The 27,733-nt window shown below is 46.0% G+C and overlaps 1 protein-coding gene across 7 annotated transcripts in view; it reads left to right on the forward strand.

Annotated features, from left to right (window-relative positions):
* Nucleotides 1-27,733, forward strand: part of lrrc49 (leucine rich repeat containing 49) — a 423,652-nt gene that overhangs the window by 147,176 nt on the left and 248,743 nt on the right. For all 7 annotated transcript variants that reach the window (XR_015074388.1, XM_085972505.1, XM_085972503.1 and 4 more), the window contains one exon: nucleotides 22,231-22,292. Coding sequence is in view for 6 of the 7 variants with exons in the window: in XM_085972505.1 (XP_085828631.1) it covers nucleotides 22,231-22,292 (62 nt within the window). In the remaining variant the exon portion in view is untranslated. The remainder of the gene's footprint in view (nucleotides 1-22,230; nucleotides 22,293-27,733) is intronic.

Here is a 27,733-nt window from a genome sequence, read left to right on the forward strand (position 1 = left end):
CACAAAGTTAGCACACAGGTACAGCAAGTAATTAGGAAGGCACATGGAATGTTGTCCTTTATTGCTAGGGGGATGGAGTATAAAAGTAAGGAAGTCTTGCTACAACTGTACAGGGCGTTGGTGAGACCACACCTGGAGTACTGCGTACAGTTTTGGTCTCCTTATTTAAAGAGGGATATATTTGTATTGGAGGCTGTTTAGCGTAGGTTCACTAGGTTGATTCCTGAGATGAAAGGGTTGTCTTATGAGGAAAGGTTGAGCAGGTTGGGCCTATACTCATTGGAGTTTAGAAGAATGAGAGGTGATCTGATTGAAACATATAAGATTCTGACGGGGCTTGACAGGGTAGATGCTGAGAGGATGTTTCCCCTCGTGGGGGAATCTACAGCTAGGGGGCATAGTTTCAGGATAAGGGGTCGCCCATTTACGACGGAGATGAGGAGGAATTTCCTCTGAGGGTCGTGAACCTTTGAAATTGTCTACCCCAGAGAGCTGTGGAGGCTGAGTCAGTGAATATATTCAAGGTGGAGATAGACAGATATTTGAGCTGCAGGGGAGTCAAGGATTATGTGGATCAGGTAGGAATGTGAAGTTGAGGCCAAGATCAGATCAGCCATGATCTTATTGAATGGCGGAGAAGGCTCGAGGGGCTGGATGGCCTACTCCTGCTCCTATTTCTTATGTTCTTAATACAGGTGTTCTGTGCCAAAAATTGCTGTGAAAAAGAATTAAAAGCTTTTGCTTACAACCTAATGCATTATTTCACTGAGGAGAGTTGGCATTCATATTTACGTTCCATCAACAGCCTGGGAGTCACCATGGGCCAGAAGTGTATCTGGACCAGCCACATAAATACTGTGGCTACAAGAGCAGGTCAGAGGCTGGGTATTCTGTGGTGAATGTCTCACCTCCTGACTCCTCAAAGCCTTTCCACCATCTACAAGACACAAGGCAGGAGTGTGATGCAATACTCTCCACTTGCCTGGATGAGTGCAGCTCCAACAACACTCAAGAAGCTCGACGCCATCCAGGACAAAGCAGCCTGCTTGATCGGCATCCCATCCACCATCTTAAACATTCAGTCCCTTCAACCAGTGCACCTTGGCTGCAGTGTGTACCATCTACAAGATGCACTGCAGCAACTCCCCAAGGCTTCTTTGACAGCACTTCTACCGTCTAGAAGGACAAGGGCAGCAGGCACATGGGAACACCACCACCTCCAAGTTCTTTTCCAAGTCACACACCATCCTGACTTGGAAATATGCCACCGTTCCTTCATCGTCACTGGGTCAAAATCCTGGAACTCCCTACCTAACAGCACTGTGGGAGTACCTTCACCACACGGACTGCAGTGGTTCAAGAAGGCAGCTCAAGGGCAATTAGCGATGGGCAAGAAATACTGGCCTTGCCAGCGACACTCACATCCCATGAATGAATTTAAAAAAGATCTCTTCTGCAAGTATCAGTGAGTAAACCCCTGTAGAGGCTGCAGTGTGTTCATTGTAAATGTGCAGCAGTTTCAATTACCTCATTTAATTCCTGGCAAAGCTGTGCCTGCTTGTCCAGAGGCATTGTTGAGTTGGTAAATCAAGTGGTGTTTAAGAACTGCAAGCAATTAGTGGAATTAAAAGTGTCTTTCTGCCACGTGTTCTATGACTATTCCAATAGCCATTTAAATAGAAATGAAGGTTTTCATTTGGCCATTAGAGTCAAAGCTGTGAATGCAGAACACGACACTTCTTGGAAGACAATATGATTTCTGGAAAACAACAGCCAGCATAAATCAGCGAATTTGTAACGGGAGATGGCATCAGTCATGTAGTTTCAGATTGGAAGCTTGAGCTTCACTAGCTGACATGTGCTTTGTGGCACCAGTGTTTTAAAAATAAAAAAGCCTGAGGGGGAAGCTTTCATAATCTTTTTAACCACTATAAATGTTTAATCTAAAATTAGAACTTATTGAAATGTGTAAGAAAAAAATGAAGATATAAATGATTAATTCCAGTGTTTTAAATTAAACCATGACCGTGAAATTATTTGATTTTAAGCATCTTTTTACTGCCATGCAGATGCAAAAGTGATCCTACTTGACATCAGTGTCGATTTATTGCTGGATACGATTCCCCTTGCTCAGTGAGGAAAGCAATTACTTACTTTGTGAAACTTCTGGGTAAGAAAAAAGTCTGAATAAAAATGAGATTTTGCTCCTTTCCATTGCAGTTTGTAGGATTCCGGTTTGGACAGAGTTTACAATGAAAGAAGAAAAGCTGTATTCACCAGGCAATTCGATTGAAACGAGGACTGAGTGTGGGGGGGCAGTAGGGCGGGTATGCGGGATATAAGAAATTAGGAGCACTGGTACGAGGCTGGATGATTAGAGTGATTGAATGCTACTGTGATAGTGTAGTTGAGGAAAACAAAATTGGAAAAGAGTGCATAGCAGTAATGTTCAAGCTCTCTCTATTCATGGGCCACTCGGGTAAATACCATAGTGCCTCATTGCCACTCGGGTAAATACCATAGTGCCTCATGGGCCACCCGGGTAAATACCATAGTGCCTCATGGGCCACTCGGGTAAATACCATAGTGCCTCATTGCCACTCGGGTAAATACCATAGTGCCTCATGGGCCACTCGGGTAAATACCATAATGCCTCATGGGCCACCCGGGTAAATACCATAGTGCCTCATGGGCCACTCGGGTAAATACCAAAGTGCCTCGTGGGCCACTCGGGTAAATATCATAGTGCCTCGTGGGCCACTCGGGTAAATGCCATAGTGCCTCGTGGGCCACTCGGGTAAATGCCATAGTGCCTCGTGGGCCACTCGGGTAAATACCATAGTGTCATCTGGGACACTCGGGTAAATACCATAGTGCCTTCTGTGTTTGCTAGTGCTGATGGGGAGGGTTTAAACTGTGTTTGCTAGTGCTGTTGGGGAGGGTTTAAACTAAAATGGTAGGGGATTGGGAACTTGTGCAGGGAGACAGAGGAAAGGGAAGCAAGGATAGAAGCAAAGGACAGGAAGGAGAAAAGCAAAAGTGGAAGTCAGAGAAATCAAGGGTGTAAATCAAACATGGCCGCAGTAAACAATAATTCTAAAAGGTCTAAGAGTGTTAAAAAAACAAGCCTGAAGGCTTTGTGTCTTAATGCGAGAAGCATTCGTAATGAGGTGGATGAATTAGCTGCGCAAATAGATGTGAACGGTTATGATATAATTGGGATTACGGAGACATGGCTCCAGGGTGACCAAGGCTGGGAATTCAACATCCAGGGGTATTCAATATTCAGGAAGGTCAGGCAAAAAGGAAAAGGAGGTGGGGTAGCATTGCTGGTTAAAGAGGAGATTAACACAATAGTAAGGAAGGATATTAGCTCTGATGATGTGGAATCTGTATGGGTAGAGCTGAGAAATACCAAGGGGCAGAAAAACATTAGTGGGAGTTGTATACAGACCCCCAAAGAGTAATGCTGAGGTTGGGGATGGCATTAAACGGGAAATTAGAGATGCGTGCAATAAGGGCGCAGCAGTTATCATGGGTGACTTTAATCTACATGTAGATTGGTCTAACCAATTTAGTAACAATACTGTGGAAGAGGAATTCCTAGAGTGTATACGGGATGGTTTCCTGGACTAATATGTCGAGGAACCAACCAGAGATCAGGCCATCTTAGACTGGGTATTATGTAATGAGAAAGGATTAATTAGCAATCTTGTTTTGCGAGGCCCCTTGGGTAGGAGTGATCATAATATGATAGAATTCTTCATTAAGATGGAGAGTGAAGTAGTTGATTCAGAGACTTGGGTACTGAATTTAAATAAAGGAAACTACGATGGTATGAGGCGCGAGTTGGCTAGGATGGATTGGGGAATGTTACTTAAAGGGTTGATGGTGAATGGACAATGCAAACATTTAAAGGTCGCATGGATGAACTACAGAATTTGTTCATCCCTGTTTGGCATAAAAATAAAACAAAAAAGGTGACTCAACATTGGCTAACAAGGGAAATTAGGGATAGCATAAGATCCAAGGAGAGGACATATAAATTGGCCAGAAAAAGCAGCAAACCTGAGGATTGGGAGCAGTTTAGGATTCAGCAAAGGAGGACAAAGGGATTAATTAAGAGGGGGAAAATAGAGTATGAGAGTAAGCTTGCAGAGAACATAAAAACTGACTGTAAAAGCGTCTCTAGATATGTGAAGAGAAAAAGATTGGTAAAGTCAAGCATAGGTCCCTTGCAGTCAGAATCAGGGGAATTTATAATGGGGAATAAAGACATGGCAGACCAATTAAATACATACTTTGGCTCTGCCTTCACAAAGGAGGACACAAATAAACTCCCAGAGATGTTCACAGAAATCGCAGAAACCCCACAGTGCAGATAGAGGCCATTTCGGCCCATCGAGCCTGCACCGACACATATTCCACCCGATCCCCGTAACCCCACGTATTTAATCCCCCTAACACTAAGGGTCAATTTATCATAGCCAATCAACCTAACCCGCACATCTTTGGACTGTGGGAGGAAACCGGAGCACCCGGAGGAAACCCACGCAAACACGGGGAGAATGTGCAAACTCCACACAGACAGTCGCCTGAGGCCGGATTCGAACCCGGGTCCCTGGCGCTGTGAGGCAACAGTGCTAACCACTATGCCACATAGGGTCTAATGAGAGGGAGGAACTGAATGAAATCAGTATTTGTAGGGAAATGGTGTTAGGGAAATTGACGGGATTTAAGGCCGATAAATCCCCAGGGCCTGATAATCTACATCCTAGGGTACTTAAGGAAGTGGCCCTAGAAATAGTAGATGCATTGCTGGTCACCTTCCAAAATTCTATAGACTCTGGAACAGTTCCCATGGATTGGAGGGTAGCTAATGTAACCCCACTATTTAAAAAAGGTGGTAGAGAAAAAATGGGGAATTATAGACCAGCAAGCCTGACATCGGTAGGGGGGAAAATGCTAGAGTCCATTATAAAAGATGTAATAGCAGAGCACTTGGAAAACAGTGACAGGATTGGACAAAGTCAACATGGATTTACAAAAGGTAAATCATGCTTGACTAATCTACTGGAATTTTTTGAGGATGTAACTGGTAGAATAGATAAGGGAGAAGCAGTTGATGTGGTGTATTTGGACTTTCAGAAGGTTTTCGATAAGGTCCCGCATAAGAGATTAGCGTGCAGAGTTAAAGCACACGGGATTGGGGGTAAGGTACTTTCTTGGATAGAGAACTGGTTGGCAGACAGGAAGCAAAGTTGGAATAAACGGGTCTTTTTCCGAGTGGTAGGCAGTGACTAGTGGGGTACCGCAGGGATCGGTGCTAGGACCCCAGTTATTCACAATATATATTAATGATCTAGACGAGGGAACTAGATGTAATATTTCCAAGTTTGCAGACGACACAAAGCTGGGTGGGCGTGTGTGCTGTGAGGAGGATGCAGAGAAACTCCAGTACGATTTGGACAGGTTGGGCGATTGGGCAGATGCATGGCAGATGCAGTATAATGTGGATAAATGCGAGGTTATCCACTTTGGTGGCAAAAACAGGAAGGCAGATTATTATCTGAAAAGCAATAGATTGGGAAAAGGGAAAGTGCAACGAGACCTGGGTGTCCTTGTGCACCAATCGCTGAAGGTAAGCATGCAGGTGCAGCAGGCGGTTAAGAAGGCAAATGGTATGTTGGCCTTCATAGCGAGAGGATTCGAGTACAGGAGCAAGGATGTCTTGCTGCAGTTGGACAGGGCCTTGCTGAGACCACACCTTGAGTATTGTGCGCAGTTTTGGTCGCCTTATCTGAGGAAGGATGTTCTTGCCATGGAGGGAGTGCAGCGAAGATTCACCAGACTGATACCTGGGATGGCAGGAATGACGTATGAAGAGAGATTGGGTCGATTGGGCTTGTATTCGCTGGAGTTTAGAAGAATGAGAGGGGATCTCATTGAAACTTATAAAATTCTAACAGGACTAGACAGACTAGATGCAGGAAGGCTGTTCCCAATGGCGGGGGAGTCCAGAACCAGGGGTCACAGTCTAAGGCTAAGGGGTAAGCCATTTAGGACTGAGATGAGGAGGAATTTCTTCACCCAGAGTGTGGTGAACCTGTGGAATTCTCTACTACAGAAGACAGTTGAGGCCAATTCACTAAATATATTCAAGAAGGAGTTAGATATATTTCTTAAGGCTAAGGGGATCAAGGGATATGGGGAGAAGGCAGGGACAGGGAACTGAATTTGGCTGATTAGCCATGATCGCATTGAATGACGGAGCAGGCTCGAGGGGCCGAATGGGCTACTCCTGCTCCTATCTTCTATGTTTCTATAACACTCTGGTAAATACCACAGTGTCATCTGGGACACTTGGGTAAATACCATAGTGCCTCATGGGCCACCTGGGTAAATACTATAGGGGGAAAAATTCAGTTGTGTGCGCCTCCCGTTAGCGCCTTAAGAGGGCGCCAATTGAGGCGCAAAGCAACTAGCGCCCGGGCGCGGCGATGTTTGTGCCGCTCGTGAAATTAACTAGACATTTTGCGGTGGCGCTAAACACTTCCGCCACGATCTCCTGCGCCGGCAGATTCTGACGTCATTCGAATGCGCAATGCCCCTTTAGTGCCCCGGGCCGGATATTGAGTGGCGGCCCTGGCCTTATCGCCTGCCACTAGCAACGACAGGATGAGGGGAGCGTTATGCTATCAGAAAGGGACTAGGGGAGAGCGATTGAAAGGCGACCGCCTCCTACCTTTTTTTGAGGGTGACATTTTTGCACCACGCAGTCAGAGCGAGAGAGACTTCTGGAGAGATTCAACGCTGTGTGAAGCAGTTTTGGGTACTGAGCAGCACTTTGCAGGTTTATTTTGATTTGCCCTTCCTTGTCTCGCCAGCACTCTGAGGTAGCGCCTCACTCCTCGGTGTTTGCACCTTAAGACAGGTGTGAAGCGCCTGATTTAGCGCTCCAATCACCACCAGGGGCGATTAAAAACCAAATTTGCTGTCGGAGGCGATAATTAGCGCCAGGCGCTAAACTTTGCGCAGGGTTGATAACGGCACCCCAATTGGGGCAATACTGAATTTTTCCCACATAGTGCCTTCTGGGACACTCGGGTAAATACCACAGTGCCTCGTGGCCACTTGGGTAAATACCATAGTATCATCTGGGATACTCGGGTAAATACCATAGTGCCTTCTGGGACACTCGGGTAAATACCATAGTGCCTCGTGGCCACTTGGGTAAATACCATAGTATCATCTGGGATACTCGGGTAAATACCATAGTGCCTTCTGGGACACTCGGGTAAATACCATAGAACCTCGTGGCCACTCGGGTAAATACCATAGTGCCTTCTGGGATACTTGGGTAAATACCATAGATCCTCGTGGCCACTCGGGTAAATACCATAGTGCGTTCTGGGACACTCGGGTAAATACCATAGTGCCTTCTGGGACACTCGGGTAAATACCATAGTGCCTTCTGGGACACTCGGGTAAATACCATAGTGCCTTCTGGGACACTCGGGTAAATACCATAGTGCCTCGTGGCCACTCTGGTAAATAACATAGAACCTCGTGGCCACTCGGGTAAATACCATAGTGCCTTCTGGGACACTCGGGTAAATACCATAGTGCCTTCTGGGATACTTGGGTAAATACCATAGTGCCTCGTGGCCACTCGGGTAAATACCATAGTGCCTCGTGGCCACTCGGGTAAATATCATAGTGCCTTCTGGGATACTTGGGTAAATACCATAGTGCCTTCTGGGATACTTGGGTAAATACCATAGAACCTCGTGGCCACTTGGGTAAATACCATAGTGCCTTCTGGGATACTTGGGTAAATACCATAGAACCTCGTGGCCACTCGGGTAAATACCATAGTGCCTTCTGGGACACTCGGGCAAATACCATAGTGCCTTCTGCGACACCTGGGTAAATACCATAGTGCCTTCTGGGACACTCGGGTAAATACCATAGTGCCTTCTGCGACACCTGGGTAAATACCATAGTGCCTTCTGGGACACTCGGGTAAATACCATAGTGCCTTCTGGGACACTCGGGTAAATACCATAGTGCCTTCTGGGATACTTGGGTAAATACCATAGAACCTCGTGGCCACTCGGGTAAATACCATAGTGTCATCTGGGATACTTGGGTAAATACCATAGTGCCTTCTGGGACACTCGGGTAAATACCATAGAACCTCGTGGCCACTCGGGTAAATACCATAGTATCATCTGGGATACTTGGGTAAATACCATAGTGCCTTCTGGGACACTCGGGTAAATACCATAGAACCTCGTGGCCACTCGGGTAAATACCATAGTGCCTTCTGGGACACTCGGGTAAATACCATAGAACCTCGTGGCCACTCGGGTAAATACCATAGTGCCTTCTGGGATACTTGGGTAAATACCACAGTGCCTCGTGGCCACTCGGGTAAATACCATAGTGTCATCTGGGACACTCGGGTAAATACCATAGAACCTCGTGGCCACTCGGGTAAATACCATAGTGTCAGCTGGGATACTTGGGTAAATACCATAGAACCTCGTGGCCACTCGGGTAAATACCATAGTGCCTTCTGGGACACTCTGGTAAATACCATAGAACCTCGTGGCCACTCGGGTAAATACCATAGAACCTCGTGGCCACTCGGGTAAATACCATAGTGCCTTCTGGGACACTCGGGTAAATACCATAGTGCCTTCTGGGACACTCGGGTAAATACCATAGTGCCTTCTGGGACACTCGGGTAAATACCATAGTGCCTTCTGGGATACTTGGGTAAATACCATAGTGCCTTCTGGGATACTTGGGTAAATACCATAGAACCTCGTGGCCACTCGGGTAAATACCATAGTGCCTTCTGGGACACTCAGGTATATACCATAGTGCCTTCTGGGATACTTGGGTAAATACCATAGTGCCTCGTGGCCACTCGGGTAAATACCATAGTGCCTCGTGGCCACTCGGGTAAATATCATAGTGCCTTCTGGGATACTTGGGTAAATACCATAGTGCCTTCTGGGATACTTGGGTAAATACCATAGAACCTCGTGGCCACTTGGGTAAATACCATAGTGCCTTCTGGGATACTTGGGTAAATACCATAGAACCTCGTGGCCACTCGGGTAAATACCATAGTGCCTTCTGGGACACTCGGGTAAATACCATAGTGCCTTCTGCGACACCTGGGTAAATACCATAGTGCCTTCTGGGACACTCGGGTAAATACCATAGTGCCTTCTGCGACACCTGGGTAAATACCATAGTGCCTTCTGGGACACTCGGGTAAATACCATAGTGCCTTCTGGGACACTCGGGTAAATACCATAGTGCCTTCTGGGACACTCGGGTAAATACCATAGTGCCTTCTGGGATACTCGGGTAAATACCAGAGAACCTCGTGGCCACTCGGGTAAATACCATAGTGCCTTCTGGGACACTCGGGTAAATACCATAGTGCCTTCTGGGACACTCGGGTAAATACCATAGAACCTCGTGGCCACTTGGGTAAATACCATAGCGTCATCTGGGATACTTGGGTAAATACCATAGTGCCTTCTGGGACACTCGGGTAAATACCATAGAAACTCGTGGCCACTCGGGAAAATACCATAGTGCCTTCTGGGACACTCGGGTAAATACCATAGTGCCTTCTGGGACACTCGGGTAAATACCATAGAACCTCGTGGCCACTTGGGTAAATACCATAGTGTCATCTGGGATACTTGGGTAAATACCATAGAACCTCGTGGCCACTCGGGTAAATACCATAGTGCCTTCTGGGACACTCGGGTAAATACCATAGTGCCTCGTGGCCACTCGGGTAAATACCATAGTATCATCTGGGACACTCGGGTAAATACCATAGAACCTCGTGGCCACTTGGGTAAATACCACAGTGCCTTCTGGGACACTCGGGTAAATACCATAGTGCCTTCTGGGACACTCGGGTAAATACCATAGTGCCTTCTGGGACACTCGGGTAAATACCATAGTGCCTTCTGGGACACTCGGGTAATTACCATAGTGCCTCGTGGCCACTCGGGTAAATACCATAGTGCCTTCTGGGACACTCGGGTAAATACCATAGTGCCTTCTGGGATACTCGGGTAAATACCATAGAACCTCGTGGCCACTCGGGTAAATACCATCGTGTCATCTGGGATACTTGGGTAAATACCATAGTGCCTCGTGGTCACTCGGGTAAATACCGTAGTGCCTCATGGCCACTCGGGTAAATACCATAGTGCCTTCTGGGATACTCTGGTAAATACCATAGTGCCTTCTGGGATACTCGGGTAAATACCATAGTGCCTTCTGGGACACTCGGGTAAATACCGTAGTGCCTTCTGGGACACTCTGGTAAATACCATAGTGCCTTCTGGGATACTCGGGTAAATACCATAGAACCTCGTGGCCACTCGGGTAAATACCATAGTGTCATCTGGGATACTCGGGTAAATATCATAGAACCTCGTGGCCACTCGGGTAAATACCATAGTGTCATCTGGGATACTTGGGTAAATACCATAGAACCTCGTGGCCACTCGGGTAAATACCATAATGCCTTCTGGGATACTTGGGTAAATACCATAGAACCTCGTGGCCACTCGGGTAAATACCATCGTGTCATCTGGGATACTTGGGTAAATACCATAGAACCTCGTGGCCACTCGGGTAAATACCATAGTGCCTTCTGGGACACTCTGGTAAATACCATAGTGCCTTCTGGGATACTCGGGTAAATACCATAGTGCCTCGTGGCCACTTGGGTAAATACCATAGTGCCTCATGGCCACTCGGGTAAATACCATAGTGCCTTGTGGCCACTCGGGTAAATACCATAGTGCCTTCTGGGACACTCGGGTAAATACCATAGTGTCATCTGGGATACTCGGGTAAATACCATAGTGCCTTCTGGGACACTCGGGTAAATACCATAGTGCCTTATGGGACACTCGGGTAAATACCATAGTGCCTTCTGGGATACTCGGGTAAATACCACAGTGCCTTCTGGGACACTCGGGTAAATACCGTAGTGCCTTCTGGGACACTCGGGTAAATACCATAGTGCCTTCTGGGACACTCGGGTAAATACCATAGTGCCTTCTGGGACACTCGGGTAAATACCGTAGTGCCTCCTGGCCACTCGGGTAAATACCATAGTGCCTCGTGGCCACTCGGGTAAATACCATAGTGCCTTCTGGGATACTTGGGTAAATACCATAGTGCCTTCTGGGACACTCGGGTAAATACCATAGTGCCTTCTGGGACACTCGGGTAAATACCATAGTGCCTTCTGGGATACTTGGGTAAATACCATAGTGCCTTCTGGGATACTTGGGTAAATACCATAGAACCTCGTGGCCACTCGGGTAAATACCATAGTGCCTTCTGGGACACTCAGGTATATACCATAGTGCCTTCTGGGATACTTGGGTAAATACCATAGTGCCTCGTGGCCACTCGGGTAAATACCATAGTGCCTCGTGGCCACTCGGGTAAATATCATAGTGCCTTCTGGGATACTTGGGTAAATACCATAGTGCCTTCTGGGATACTTGGGTAAATACCATAGAACCTCGTGGCCACTTGGGTAAATACCATAGTGCCTTCTGGGATACTTGGGTAAATACCATAGAACCTCGTGGCCACTCGGGTAAATACCATAGTGCCTTCTGGGACACTCGGGTAAATACCATAGTGCCTTCTGCGACACCTGGGTAAATACCATAGTGCCTTCTGGGACACTCGGGTAAATACCATAGTGCCTTCTGCGACACCTGGGTAAATACCATAGTGCCTTCTGGGACACTCGGGTAAATACCATAGTGCCTTCTGGGACACTCGGGTAAATACCATAGTGCCTTCTGGGACACTCGGGTAAATACCATAGTGCCTTCTGGGATACTCGGGTAAATACCAGAGAACCTCGTGGCCACTCGGGTAAATACCATAGTGCCTTCTGGGACACTCGGGTAAATACCATAGTGCCTTCTGGGACACTCGGGTAAATACCATAGAACCTCGTGGCCACTTGGGTAAATACCATAGCGTCATCTGGGATACTTGGGTAAATACCATAGTGCCTTCTGGGACACTCGGGTAAATACCATAGAAACTCGTGGCCACTCGGGAAAATACCATAGTGCCTTCTGGGACACTCGGGTAAATACCATAGTGCCTTCTGGGACACTCGGGTAAATACCATAGAACCTCGTGGCCACTTGGGTAAATACCATAGTGTCATCTGGGATACTTGGGTAAATACCATAGAACCTCGTGGCCACTCGGGTAAATACCATAGTGCCTTCTGGGACACTCGGGTAAATACCATAGTGCCTCGTGGCCACTCGGGTAAATACCATAGTATCATCTGGGACACTCGGGTAAATACCATAGAACCTCGTGGCCACTTGGGTAAATACCACAGTGCCTTCTGGGACACTCGGGTAAATACCATAGTGCCTTCTGGGACACTCGGGTAAATACCATAGTGCCTTCTGGGACACTCGGGTAAATACCATAGTGCCTTCTGGGACACTCGGGTAATTACCATAGTGCCTCGTGGCCACTCGGGTAAATACCATAGTGCCTTCTGGGACACTCTGGTAAATACCATAGTGCCTTCTGGGATACTTGGGTAAATACCATAGTGCCTCGTGGCCACTCGGGTAAATACCATAGTATCATCTGGGACACTCGGGTAAATACCATAGTGCCTTCTGGGATACTCGGGTAAATACCATAGAACCTCGTGGCCACTCGGGTAAATACCATCGTGTCATCTGGGATACTTGGGTAAATACCATAGTGCCTCGTGGTCACTCGGGTAAATACCGTAGTGCCTCATGGCCACTCGGGTAAATACCATAGTGCCTTCTGGGATACTCTGGTAAATACCATAGTGCCTTCTGGGATACTCGGGTAAATACCATAGTGCCTTCTGGGACACTCGGGTAAATACCGTAGTGCCTTCTGGGACACTCTGGTAAATACCATAGTGCCTTCTGGGATACTCGGGTAAATACCATAGAACCTCGTGGCCACTCGGGTAAATACCATAGTGTCATCTGGGATACTCGGGTAAATATCATAGAACCTCGTGGCCACTCGGGTAAATACCATAATGCCTTCTGGGATACTTGGGTAAATACCATAGAACCTCGTGGCCACTCGGGTAAATACCATCGTGTCATCTGGGATACTTGGGTAAATACCATAGAACCTCGTGGCCACTCGGGTAAATACCATAGTGCCTTCTGGGACACTCTGGTAAATACCATAGTGCCTTCTGGGATACTCGGGTAAATACCATAGTGCCTCGTGGCCACTTGGGTAAATACCATAGTGCCTCATGGCCAGTCGGGTAAATACCATAGTGCCTTGTGGCCACTCGGGTAAATACCATAGTGCCTTCTGGGACACTCGGGTAAATACCATAGTGTCATCTGGGATACTCGGGTAAATACCATAGTGCCTTCTGGGACACTCGGGTAAATACCATAGTGCCTTATGGGACACTCGGGTAAATACCATAGTGCCTTCTGGGATACTCGGGTAAATACCACAGTGCCTTCTGGGACACTCGGGTAAATACCGTAGTGCCTTCTGGGACACTCGGGTAAATACCATAGTGCCTTCTGGGACACTCGGGTAAATACCATAGTGCCTTCTGGGACACTCGGGTAAATACCGTAGTGCCTCCTGGCCACTCGGGTAAATACCATAGTGCCTCGTGGCCACTCGGGTAAATACCATAGTGCCTTCTGGGATACTTGGGTAAATACCATAGTGCCTTCTGGGATACTCGGGTAAATACCATAGTGCCTTCTGGGACACTCGGGTAAATACCGTAGTGCCTTCTGGGACACTCGGGTAAATACCATAGTGCCTTCTGGGACACTCGGGTAAATACCATAGTGCCTTCTGGGACACTCGGGTAAATACCATAGTGCCTCGTGGCCACTCGGGTAAATACCATAGTGCCTTCTGGGACACTCGGGTAAATACCATAGTGCCTTCTGGGACACTCGGGTAAATACCATAGTGCCTTCTGGGCCACTCGGGTAAATACCATAGTGTCATCTGGGATACTCGGGTAAATACCATAGTGTCATCTGGGATACTCCGGTAAATACCATAGTGCCTTCTGGGATACTCAGGTAAATACCATAGTGTCATCTGGGACACTCGGGTAAATACCATAGTGCCTCGTGGCCACTCGGGTAAATACCATAGTGTCATCTGGGATACTCGGGTAAATACCATAGAACCTCGTGGCCACTCGGGTAAATACCATAGTGCCTTCTGGGACACTCGGGTAAATACCATAGAACCTCGTGGCCACTCGGGTAAATACCATAGTGTCATCTGGGATACTTGGGTAAATACCATAGAACCTCGTGGCCACTCGGGTAAATACCATAGTGCCTTCTGGGACACTCGGGTAAATACCATAGTTCCTCGTGGCCACTTGGGTAAATACCATAGTGCCTTCTGGGACACTCGGGTAAATACCATAGTGCCTTCTGGGACACTCGGGTAAATACCATAGTGCCTTCTGGGACACTCGGGTAAATACCATCGTGCCTCGTGGCCACTTGGGTAAATACCATAGTGTCATCTGGGACACTCGGGTAAATACCATAGTGCCTCGTGGCCACTCGGGTAAATACCATAGTGCCTTCTGGGATACTTGGGTAAATACCATAGTGCCTTCTGGGATACTCGGGTAAATACCATAGTGCCTTCTGGGACACTCGGGTAAATACCGTAGTGCCTTCTGGGACACTCGGGTAAATACCATAGTGCCTTCTGGGACACTCGGGTAAATACCATAGTGCCTTCTGGGACACTCGGGTAAATACCATAGTGCCTTCTGGGATACTTGGGTAAATACCATAGTGCCTTCTGGGACACTCGGGTAAATACCATAGTGCCTCGTGGCCACTCGGGTAAATACCATAGTGTCATCTGGGACACTCGGGTAAATACCATAGTACCTCGTGGCCACTTGGGTAAATACCATAGTGCCTTCTGGGACACTCGGGTAAATACCATAGTGCCTTCTGGGACACTCGGGTAAATACCATAGTGCCTTCTGGGACACTCGGGTAAATACCATAGTGCCTTCTGGGACACTCGGGTAAATACCATAGTGCCTCGTGGCCACTCGGGTAAATACCATAGTATCATCTGGGACACTCGGGTAAATACCATAGAACCTCGTGGCCACTTGGGTAAATACCACAGTGCCTTCTGGGACACTCGGGTAAATACCATAGTGCCTTCTGGGACACTCGGGTAAATACCATAGTGCCTTCTGGGACACTCGGGTAAATACCATAGTGCCTTCTGGGACACTCGGGTAAATACCATAGTGCCTTCTGGGACACTCGGGTAAATACCATAGTGCCTCGTGGCCACTTGGGTAAATACCATAGTGCCTTCTGGGACACTCTGGTAAATACCATAGTGCCTTCTGGGATACTTGGGTAAATACCATAGTGCCTCGTGGCCACTCGGGTAAATACCATAGTATCATCTGGGACACTCGGGTAAATACCATAGTGCCTTCTGGGACACTCGGGTAAATACCATAGAACCTCGTGGCCACTTGGGTAAATACCACAGTGCCTTCTGGGACACTCGGGTAAATACCATAGTGCCTTCTGGGACACTCGGGTAAATACCATAGTGCCTTCTGGGACACTCGGGTAAATACCATAGTGCCTTCTGGGACACTCGGGTAAATACCATAGTGCCTTCTGGGACACTCGGGTAAATACCATAGTGCCTCGTGGCCACTTGGGTAAATACCATAGTGCCTTCTGGGACACTCTGGTAAATACCATAGTGCCTTCTGGGATACTTGGGTAAATACCATAGTGCCTCGTGGCCACTCGGGTAAATACCATAGTATCATCTGGGACACTCGGGTAAATACCATAGTGCCTTCTGGGATACTCGGGTAAATACCATAGAACCTCGTGGCCACTCGGGTAAATACCATAGTGTCATCTGGGATACTTGGGTAAATACCATAGTGCCTCGTGGTCACTCGGGTAAATACCGTAGTGCCTCATGGCCACTCGGGTAAATACCATAGTGCCTTCTGGGATACTCTGGTAAATACCATAGTGCCTTCTGGGATACTCGGGTAAATACCATAGTGCCTTCTGGGACACTCGGGTAAATACCGTAGTGCCTTCTGGGACACTCTGGTAAATACCATAGTGCCTTCTGGGACACTCTGGTAAATACCATAGTGCCTTCTGGGATACTCGGGTAAATACCATAGTGCCTTCTGGGATACTCGGGTAAATACCGTAGTGCCTCGTGGTCACTCGGGTAAATACCGTAGTGCCTCATGGCCACTCGGATAAATACCATAGTGCCTTCTGGGATACTCGGGTAAATACCGTAGTGCCTCGTAGTCACTCGGGTAAATACCGTAGTGCCTCATGGCCACTCGGATAAATACCATAGTGCCTTCTGGGATACTCGGGTAAATACCATAGTGCCTTCTGGGATACTCGGGTAAATACCGTAGTGCCTCGTGGTCACTCGGGTAAATACCGTAGTGCCTCATGGCCACTCGGGTAAATACCATAGTGCCTCATGGCCACTCGGGTAAATACCATAGTGCCTCATGGCCACTCGGGTACGCGCTATGGTGCTTCATGGGTCAGATTTCAAGCTTGAATCTTAAATTTGCAGATTTCTTGAGTTACGGGTACCAATGGAAGTTGGTGTTCTGACTTTGGTTTTATCTGCCAATGCAGCAACAGTGCTAAGAACAGCCCTTTTGCTAAACTGCAGATCCATGAAATTTACACACAATAAACCAGTGAGTAAGAAGTAGAACAACAACAGCTTGCATTATAGAGCGTCTTTAACGTAGAAGAATGTCTCAAACAGCTTTGCAGAAGCATAATCAAAAAATGAAGGTCAAACCAAACAACAACTTGTTTTTATATAGCGCCTTTAGCGTAGTAAAACGTCCCAAGACGCTGCACAGGAGTATTTTAAGACAAAAAAATTTGACACCGATCCACATAAGGATAAATTAGGGCAGGTGACCAAAAGCTTGGTCAAAGAGGTAAGTGTTAAGGAGCGTCTTAAAGGAGGAAAGAGGTAGTGAGGCGGACAGGTTTAGGAAGGGAATTCCAGAGTTTAGGGCCTGGGCAACAGAAGTCACGACCACCAAAAGTTGAGCGATTATAATTGGGGGTGGGGGGGGGAGAGCGAAAACAATGGCTTCGGTTTTCCCAATATTTAATTGGAGAACATTTTTGCTCATCCAGAACTGTATGTTGGACAAGCAGTCTGACAATTTAGACATCGTGGAGGGGTCGAGAGAAGAAGTAGTGAGGTAGAGGAGATAATGGGAGGGGTGGTCAAAGAGGAGGGTTTTATGGAGGGTCTAACCACCTCTCTGTGCCATTCAGTAGCATGACCATCATCGTGACCCGCAGCATTGACATCCTGGGGGGTCACCATTGACCAGAAACTCAATTGGACCAGTCACGTAAATGGCGTGGCTTCAAGAGCAGGTCATAGGCTGGGTATTCCGCGGTGAGTGGCTTACATCCTGACTTCCCAAAACCTCTCCACCACCGACGAGTCAGAATGTGATGGAATACTCTTCACTTGCCTGAATGGATGCAGCTGCAACAACATTCAAGAAGCTCAACACCATCCAGGATGTAGCAGTCTGCTTGATCAGCGCTTCAATCACTAGCCTAAACATTCACTCCCTCCGCCACCAGCGCACCATGGCTGTAGTGTGGACGATCTATAAGATGCACTGCAGCAACTTGCCAAGGCTTCTTTGGCAGCATCTCCCAAACCTGCGACCTCTACCACCTAGAAGGGCAAGGGCAGCAGGTGTATGGGAACATTATCATTTCCAAGTTCCCCTCAAAGTCACACACCATCCTGATTTGGACATATGTTGCCATTCCTTCATTGTCGCTGGGTCAAAATCCTGGATCTCCCTACCTCACAGCTCTGGGAGCACCTTCACCACTTTCTTTCTTTTACCACACAGACTGCAGCAAGAAAGAAGAAAGAACTTGCATTTCTATAGTGTCTTTCACAACCTTCACACATCCCAAAGCGCTTTACTGACAATTAAATACTTTTTGAAGTGTAGTCACTGTTGTAGTGTAGGAAATGAAAGCATACCACCTTCTCAAGGGTAACTAGGGATGGGTAATAAATGCTGGTCTTGCCAGCAACGCCCTACAACCAATAAATTATTTTTAAAATGAGGATGGAAGCTCCGCTCAGGGTTGAATAGAACAACGATGTTGTGAACCGTTTGGTTCTGTCTGAGAAAATGTTCAGGGAAGTGGATGGAATTGGTGATGAGGGTACGTAGTTTGTGGCAGGAACTGAATATAATGGCTACGGTCTTCCCATTGCTTAGCTGACCACAAGTTGAACTGACTCGCCTAGGCTTTGAGAAATAGAAACTGAGGTCAGTGAATATTGCTGAAGTCCGTGAAAGCTGACGAATATTACTGATGTGAAGGCTGAACTGAAAAGCTCAGTAAAATGTTCTTCTGTCTGTATGGGATAAGGCCATGATTACTTTCCACTTTTGGGGGAAGTTAATTTTTTAAAAATTCGTTTACGGGATGTGGGCGTTGCTGGCTAGGCCAGCATTTATTACCCATCCCTAATTGCTCTCGAGATGGTGCTGGTGAGCCGCCTTCTTGAACCGCTGCAGTCCATAGTGCTGACTTTTTCCATAGCGGTTGTGTACAACTGAGTGGCTTGCGAGGCCATTTCAGAATATTCCTCAGTGAATATTGGCATGTGACTAAACACTGTTAGTAACATGACAGGGAAAAAGATTCACCCCATGAAGTGCATCATATACTACCTGGAGATTGCTGGCTGCATTTAACTAAGCAATGTTTAGTTGTGAATGATGGAATCCATTTAGTACTTTTGAGAGTGAATCAATTCATTTGAAAAATGAACTGATTGTGTTTAAAGTAACAGTGAGAGGATTTAGCAATCAGAATCTATTTGATTAATCTCTAATTTTACCTTCCTTTCCTATTACTCAATCTGTTTAATAATATTTGATACTTTAGTAGTGCAGCTATGCTCCCTGTAATCTCTGCATACAGTATGTGCATTTTATACAAGATGAAACCTCTCATTTATTCATTGCCTGCAAATATTAACCTTGATATCTAAATGGAGAGTTGCACACACTGCGCAATTCAGGAGGCTGCAGTCTTGAATAAACCAAAGATGCTGGGAGAAATGGCTTGCACTGGTTTGACATAATATGTGAATGTGATGTGGCACAATCCTGAATTGCTCTTCTGATCAGAAATTAATATTTTGAATTAGGATGGACTGTCTGTAAATACAGATGTGTTCTGTAGGTTATTCTGCACTTAATACTGGACTGAAGAATTCACTTCAAATGAAAAGGTTAAAAAGGTTGAGCAGGCTGGGCTTATACTCATTGGAGTTTAGAAGAATGAGAGGTGATCTTATTGAAACATAAGATTCTGAAGGGGCTTGACAGGGTAGATGCAGGGAGGATGTTTCCCCTCGTGGGGGAATCTAGAACTAGGGGGTACAGTTTCAGGATAAGGGGTCGCCCATTTAAGACGGAGATGAGGAGGAATTTCTTCTCTCGTGGTCGTGAAACTTTGGAATTCTCTACCCCAGAGAGCTGTGGAGGCGGAGTCAGTGAATATATTCAAGGCGGAGATTGTCATATGTTTGAGGCGGAGTCAGTGAATATATTCAAGGCGGAGATTGTCATATGTTTGAGGCGGAGTCAGTGAATATATTCAAGGCGGAGATTGTCATATGTTCGAGGCGGAGTCAGTGAATATATTCAAGGCGGAGATTGTCATATGTTTGAGGCGGAGTCAGTGAATATATTCAAGGCGGAGATTGTCATATGTTTGAGCTACAGGGGGGTCAAGGGTTATGAGGAGCGGGCGGAAAAGTGGTGTTGAGGCCAAGATCAGATCAGCCATGATCTTATTGAATGGCGGGGCAAGCTTGAGGGGCCGAATGGCCTATTCCTGCTCCTATTTCTTATGTTCTTAATCACAATAATATCCTGAGTGCAACTATTAATAAAATTAATAGAATTATTGACTGCATGACCACTGACCATAATTGTATGAATTTATTCACATATCTGTAATGCATTTATTTTTATATGTTGCTCTTCTGCCACTGGCACCATTTCCAGCTGGGGTGTGGAATGTTCCCTATCCTAAGCTTCAGTCCATTACCAGAGGTCACTGGATCTACCTGGCCCCGTTTATTTCTCTCTTCCATCCCTGTGTGGCACCAACTGCCTTCTGCATGATATTTCCTCAAAGGCTTGGATAAGATTGTGAGCTCAGTGTGGGAAATGGAGGTGCACAGTGATAGAGACTCCTCCCTGATGCCAGGATAAGATGGGGAGCTCACGAGGTGTAAGATCCATGCTCGGTCACTCGGTATTAGAGTATGTTACAGCACCATGCTGTTTGTCTTTCCACTATATTTAAAATCATTTCTGAAGCTGCCTATATTCCTGAACCCCCTGTATATCTCATCTGTTGAATCATTTGTGTGTATAACAACTGCTGGTCCTTTAGGGCCAATCAATGGGTGGTTGTGACACTTACCTTGGAAGTGACCCTGACGTGAATCTTGCCACCAGTCCAATTAAGTAGCGATAGATTAGCCAAACACTTTTTAAAAAAAAAAAGGAAACTCCCGACTTGACTCAAAATTTACACTGTAACATCTTAGCAGTTGTAGCATAAATGCAGCTTCAGTTTACTCTCTATCCAGGTTTTTGGGACTTTAATTTAAATATCAGTAAATTGCATGCTCTGATTACAATGGGAGCCTTTCTTTGATGTAAGTGGCTGGTTAGTACAGTTATAGTCTAATGTGTAGTCTGTCAGAATATTTGTTAAAACTGGTTTCTTTTTTAAGTTGCATTTAGTTTTGTGGGATTGAGAAAATTATTTTCGGATGTTCTGACTCATATATTGAATATTTTCCTCTGTGACATCGGGCAAGATAGCAGCAGAGAATGAAGGGTAAGTTGGGCAGTGAGGCCGAGCACTGCCTCAATGCCCAACCTCGGTGTACATCCTCTGCTCCTGCCAGGACTGTCCAGGCTGGCTCCACCTCCCCGGCCACCTCCTCCCCAGCCTGCTCATCCTCACCGGCTGGCTCCTCCCCAGCTGGCTCCTCCCCGGCCTGCACCTCCCCAGACTGGCTCCTCCCCAGCCTGCTGCTTACCTTCCTTTGTGTGCTGCCTAAACACCAACATAGACCAGTTGGGCCGAATGGCCTGTTCTGTGCTGTAAATACAATGTAATGTAGGCCTTGGTCTGTGCCGAGGCCTACAAGGAAGTTCCTATACTGATCTTTGGAGTATTTATGCCCCTTTAATTACACAACTATTTCTTCTGGTGCTGCAGCATCGCTGGGATTTTGCAGCTGGGCATTGGTGGGCACCCTCTTGGCACCATCAGAGAGGCAGGCGTAAGTCTCACCTCACTGGAACTCCGCCAAGAGAATCCAGCCCACAGTTTCATTTAAAACAGAAATTTCAATAGTGCTCTCATCATTGCAGAATTTATTTCCACTTTGTGTTTAAAGCAGTGGTACTTGGTTTCTATATGTATTGCTTATTTTGTTGCTTTTATATAGTCCATTTGTATTAGGTGCAGAAGCATTTGCTTTTCTCCTAAATATGAAAAATAAAAACCAAAAGCTCCACTGGCATGAATGAATAATATATGGGACTGAAGTTGTTTTTGCTTTTTTTGGGTACAGCCAAACTATAACGGGCAGCTTAATGGAGCGAGCTGCTTGTGAGTGGCAGTTTTAAAAGCCAATCGGTGGTACTGCACAGTGATTACCCAGGCTTCTCCTGCAACTGAAATGCTGAGGTAGCAGGTTGCTCCTCCTGAGAGCCTGTGCAGAGAGAGAGTAGCTGCATCCCTACCCTTTACCTGGCAAATACATCAGCTCATCAGCCTGAGTGGATCTCTGCATTCTAGCAGTCTCCTGCAATACTTGGCCACAAGCAGGGAGGCACAGCTCACTGCGAGCAAATACCAATGACAAAGCTGCAGTAAATGGAGCTGCAGGAACCCATCCAAAGGCTGCTGGGATGTTAAGCACATTATTGCTGACGACTCTCTGTTCTTTTTTCCTTTATAGAGAGATGCAGACACATTACCTTGTCTCCAAAGATTCTTCCTCAGCTTTAACAACATATCCAGGTAAGAGCTACATCCTTTTTTTAGTAACCAGAAGAACTGGCAGCTCTCAAAGGCCTAAGTGCTCACTTTGCTGAAGTACAGAATCCTTGCTTATTATTAGTTGCAGAATATTTATGCAAACCTTTTTGCATTTCACCTTTCTTGAATCATTTCTAGAATTAAGAAATATTACAGTTCCTACATTAACTTGAGACAATATTGATTTTTTTCTATTTGCTTGACTTTATTTCGGATCATTACTGACTTGCGTACTAAGCAGCAATTTTAATTGCTTGGTAAATTTAAGCCCGGGCTTGATCACTGCAGCCATTTATCAGTGGCTCAGAGTAGGGCATTTATAGACTAGGTATTGTGCAGCAACAGACTGAACAGCAACAGAAAAATGCTGCATATGTTGTTACATAAATGCATTTTATAGTACACACAGGTTTGAGAATTATTTACTATCAATATTAAAACTTACTGCCTTTGCACAGTTTGTGTTTATTTATTATGAGATGCTCATTGACTGTTGGAAGGATTTCATCCATTTTTGTAACTCTCAGGATGTGGCTAATAAACGTACAGAATTTATTACTAATCACCACTGTTTGAGTGTGGATGTGAGTACATTATAAAGCAGCGAACTATTAACAAGAGCATCTTTATAAGAAAGAAAATTCTTCTTTTCACCTGAATGTTCTCATAAACCAAATCAAGTTTTAAATGTGTGCATTGATATTAATTTGCAATAACATGGCATCTTTATTTATTGCTTATGTCTCATTTGAATGTCACTGATTCAACCAGAAATAAATTTGTCCATTTAAGGGACTGTTTGGATTGTTGTCTTGTACTTTATAACTGAACCTGGACAGCCATCTTTCTGATCTGTCATCAACATTTTTAACAATTCCATTATCTTACTGAGAAACCTCAGGAAAGGGCCAGGGCCATAGTGCATGATATCACTAAGATTCAGGAGAGTGGGAAAGAAATTGAAGTTCATCAGGAAATTGCAATTAGATGACACCAAGCTTTGGTGTTAAAAAAGCTGTTGATTGTAGGAGGAAGGAGAGACTGAGGAAGGTGAGGAATTCTACAGTTCTGGTCCTTGGAAGAGAATGAGGTAGAGTACACGACAGCCCAGTGAGCCTTCATTTCAACATATTTAGAGTGCAAGGAGGTGGAAAATCATGAAGGATGGAATATTTGGAGCTGAGGAGAAAAAGTGAGGAAGTGCACTGACTGTAGTAGTATTGATAAAATTGATAAAGGTAGTGACAGGAGAGAGATGCTAAGAGGAAGTGAGTGGATAGGTGTTGCATGCGCTGAGGTTGTACAAGAAGGTGCCAGGAAAAGGGCAGCTGGAAGTGGGGGGATGGTGAAAGTATAGATTAGGGTATGCTGGACAAAATGTCCCCTTCAGAAAGTAAAGAGGAGAGGGTAGTGGAAGATATGCTTGGTGGTAGGATCATGTTGTATGGCACAAGTGGCAGATGATGATCTGGTAAAGCAGAGGCTGGTGGGTAGAAGATGAGAACATAAGAATTAGGGGCAGGAGTAGACCATTCAGCCCCTCAAACCTGCTCCGCCATTCAATAAGATCATAGTTGATCTTCGGCCTCAATTCCACTTTCCTACCTGATCTCCATATCCCTAGATTCCCCATGAGTCCAAAAATCTATTGATTTCAGCCTTGAATATACTCAAAGACTCAGCATCCACAGCCCTCTGGGGCAGAGAATTCCAAAGATTCACAACCCTCTGAGTGAAGAAATTCTTCCTCATCTCAGTCTTAAATGACCAACCCCTTATCCTGAGACTATGCCCCCTAGTTCTAGACTTCCAGTCAGGGGAAACAACCTCTCAGCATCTACCCTGTCAATCCCCCTCAGAATCTTATATGTTTCAATGAGATTACCTCTTATTCTTCTGAACTCCAGAGTAGCAGCCCAATCTAGTCAATCTCTCCTCGTAGGACATCCCTCTCATCCCAGGAATCAATCTAGTGAACCATCGTTGCACTGCCTCGAAGGCAAGTATATCCTTCCTCAGATAAGGAGACCAAATCTGTGCACAGTACTCCAGGTGTGGCCTCACCAAAGCCCTGTACAATGGTAGCAAGACTTCTGTACTCCAACCCCCTTGCAATAAAGGCCAACATGCTACTTGCCTTCCTACCGAATGGTAGCACAGTGGTTATATTACTGGGCTAGTAATCCAGAGGCCTGGACGAATAATCTGGAGACGTGAGTTCAAATCACGGCAGCTGTGCAATTTAAATTCAGTAAATTAAATAAATCTGGAACAAAAAGCTAGTATCAGTAATGGTTACCATGAAACTACCGGAGTGTCGTAAAAACCCATCTGGTTCACTAATGTCCTTTAGGGAAGGAAATCTGCTGTCATTACCTGCTCTGGCCTATATGTAACTCCAGACCCACATCAATGTGGTTGATTCTTAACTGCCCTCTGAAATGGCCTCGCAAGCCGCTCAGTTGTAACAAACCACTAGAAGAAACAATAATAAGAATAAAACCAGACAGATCACCTGGCATCAACCTAGGCACTGGCTTTAGACACAACAGCGGCACGCCCAGCCCAGTCGACCCTGCAAATTACTCCTCACTAACATCTGGGGACTTGTGCCAAAATTGGGAGAGCTGTCCCACCGACTAGTCAAGCAACAGCCTGACATAGTCATACTCACAGAATCATACCTTTCAGCCAATGTCCCAGACTCCTCCATCACTATCCCTGGGTATGTCCTGTCCCACCGGCAGGACAGACCCATCAGAGGTGGCAGCACAGTGGTGTACAGTCGGGAGGGAGTGGCATGGCATCAGGTCAAGCTTGGGCAAGGAAACCACCTGCTGATTACCACCTACCTCCCTGCCTCAACTAATGAATCAGTACTTCTCCATATTGAACACCACTTGGAAGAAGCACTGAGAGTAGCAAGGGCACAGAATGTACTCTGGGTGAGGGACTTCAATGTCCATCAGCAAGAGTGGCTCAGTAGCACCACTACTGACCGAGCTGGCCGAGTCCTGAAGGACATAGCTGCCAGACTGGGCCTGTGACAGGTGGTAAGAGAACCAACACGAGGGAAAAACCTACTTGACCTCGTCCTCACCAATCTACCTGTCGCAGATGCATCTGTCCATGACACCATTGGTAGGAGTGAACACCACACAGTCATTGTGGAGACGAAGTCCCGTCTTCACACTGAGGACACCCTCCATCGTGTTGTGTGGCACTACCACCGTGCTAAACGGGATAGATTCAGAACAGACCTAGTAGCTCAAAACTGAGCATCCATGAGGCATTGTGAGCCATCAGCAGCAGCAGAATTGTATTCCACCACAATCTGTAACCTCATGGGCCTGGCATATTCCTTACTCTACCATTACCATCAAGCCAGATGACCAACCCTGGTTCAATGAGGTGTGTAGAAGAGCATGCCAGGAGCAGCACCAGGCGTATTTCCAGAAGGCATTTGATAAGGTGCCACATAAAAGATTACTGCACAAGATAAGAGCTCATGGGGTTGGTGGTAATATATCAGCATTGGTAGAGGATTGGCTAACCAACAGGAAACAGAGAGTCGGGATAAATGGGTAATTTTCAGGTTGGCAAACTGTAACTAGTGGGGTGCCACAGGGATCAGTGTTGGGGCCTCAGCTGTTTACAATTTATATTAATGACTTGGATGAAGGGACCGAGTGTAATGTAGCCAAATTTACTGATGATACAAAGATAGGTGGGAGAGCAAGTTGTGAAGAGGACACAAATCTATATTCGCTAGAATTTAGAAGAATGAGAGGGGATCTCATTGAAACTTATAAAATTCCATCAGGACTAGACAGACTAGATGCAGGAAGGATGTTCCCGATGGCGGGGAGTCCAGAAGCAGGGGTCACAGTCTAAGGATAAGGGGTAGGCCATTTAGGACAGAGATGAGGAGGAATTTCTTCACCCAGAGAGTGGTGAACCTGTGGAATTCTCTACCACAGAAGGCAGTAGAGGCCAATTCATTAAATATGTTCAAGAAGGAGTTAGATATATCTTCTATGTTTCTATGTAATCTGCAAAGGGATATAGATAGGTTAAGTGAGTGGGCAAAAATTTGGCAGATTGAGTATAATGTGGGAAAATGTGAGGTTATCCACTTTGGTAGGAAAAATAAAAAAGCAAATTATTATTTAAATGGGGAGAGACTACAAAATGCTGCAGCACAGAAGGATCTGGGGGTCCTTGTACATGAAACATATAGAACCATAGAAAAATAGGAGCAGGAGTAGGCCAGTCGGCCCTTCGAGCCTGCTCCGCCATACAATATGATCATGGCAGATCCTCTATCTCAATACCATATTCCCGCGCTCTCCCCATACCCCTTGATGCCTTTTGTGTCTAGAAATCTATCCTCCTTAAATATATTCAGTGATTTGGCCTCCACAGCCTTCTGTGGTAAAGAATTCCACAGGTTCACCGCCCTCTGAGTGAAGAAATTTCTCCTCATCTCAGCCCTAAATGTCCTACCCCGTACCCTGAGTCTGTGACCCATCGTTCTAGACCCCCCAGCCAGGGGAAACATCCTCCCTGCATCCAGTCTGTCTAGTCCTGTCGGAATTTTATATGTTTCAATGAGATCCCCTCTCATTCTTCTAAACTCTAGTGAATACAGGCCTAGTCGACCCAATCTCTCCTCATACGACAATCCCCCCATCCCAGGAATCAGTCTGGTGAACCTTCGCTGCACTCCCTCTATGGCAAGTATATCCTTTCTTGGGTAAGGAGACCAAAACTGCACACACTACTCCAGGTGTGGTCTGACCAAGGCCCTGTATAACTGTAGTCAGACATCCTTGCTCCTGTACTCAAATCCTCTTGCAATGAAGGCCAACATACTATTTGCCTTCCCAACTGCTTGCTGCACCTGCATGTTTGCTTTCAGTGACTGGTGTACAAGGACACCCAGGTCCCTCTGTACATCAACATTTTCCAATCTATCACCATTTAACTAATACTCTGTCTTTGTTTTTCCTACTGAAGTGGATAACTTCACATTTATCCACGTTATACTGCATCTGCCATGTATTTGCCCACTCACTCATCTTGTCTAAATCGCCTTGAAGCCTCTCTGCATCCTCCTTACAACTCACAATCCCACCTAGTTTCGTGTCGTCAGCAAACTTGGAAATATTACATTTGGTTCCCTCATCCAAATCATTGATATATATTGTGAATAGCTAGGGCCCAAGCATTGATCCCTGTGGTACCCCACTAGTCACCACCTGCCACCTCAAAAAAGACCCATTTATTCCTACTCTCTGTTTCCTGTCTGTTAACCAATTTTCAATTCATGCCAGTACATTACTCCCAGTCCCATGTGCTTTAACTTTGCACACTAACCTCTTATGTGGGACTTTTTCAAAGGCCTTCTGAAATTCCAAATA

Source organism: Somniosus microcephalus, chromosome 32, assembly GCF_052327205.1.
Source record: "Somniosus microcephalus isolate GS21.2 chromosome 32, FLI_Smic_1.0, whole genome shotgun sequence".
In the NCBI taxonomy this organism is placed as follows: domain Eukaryota; kingdom Metazoa; phylum Chordata; class Chondrichthyes; order Squaliformes; family Somniosidae; genus Somniosus; species Somniosus microcephalus.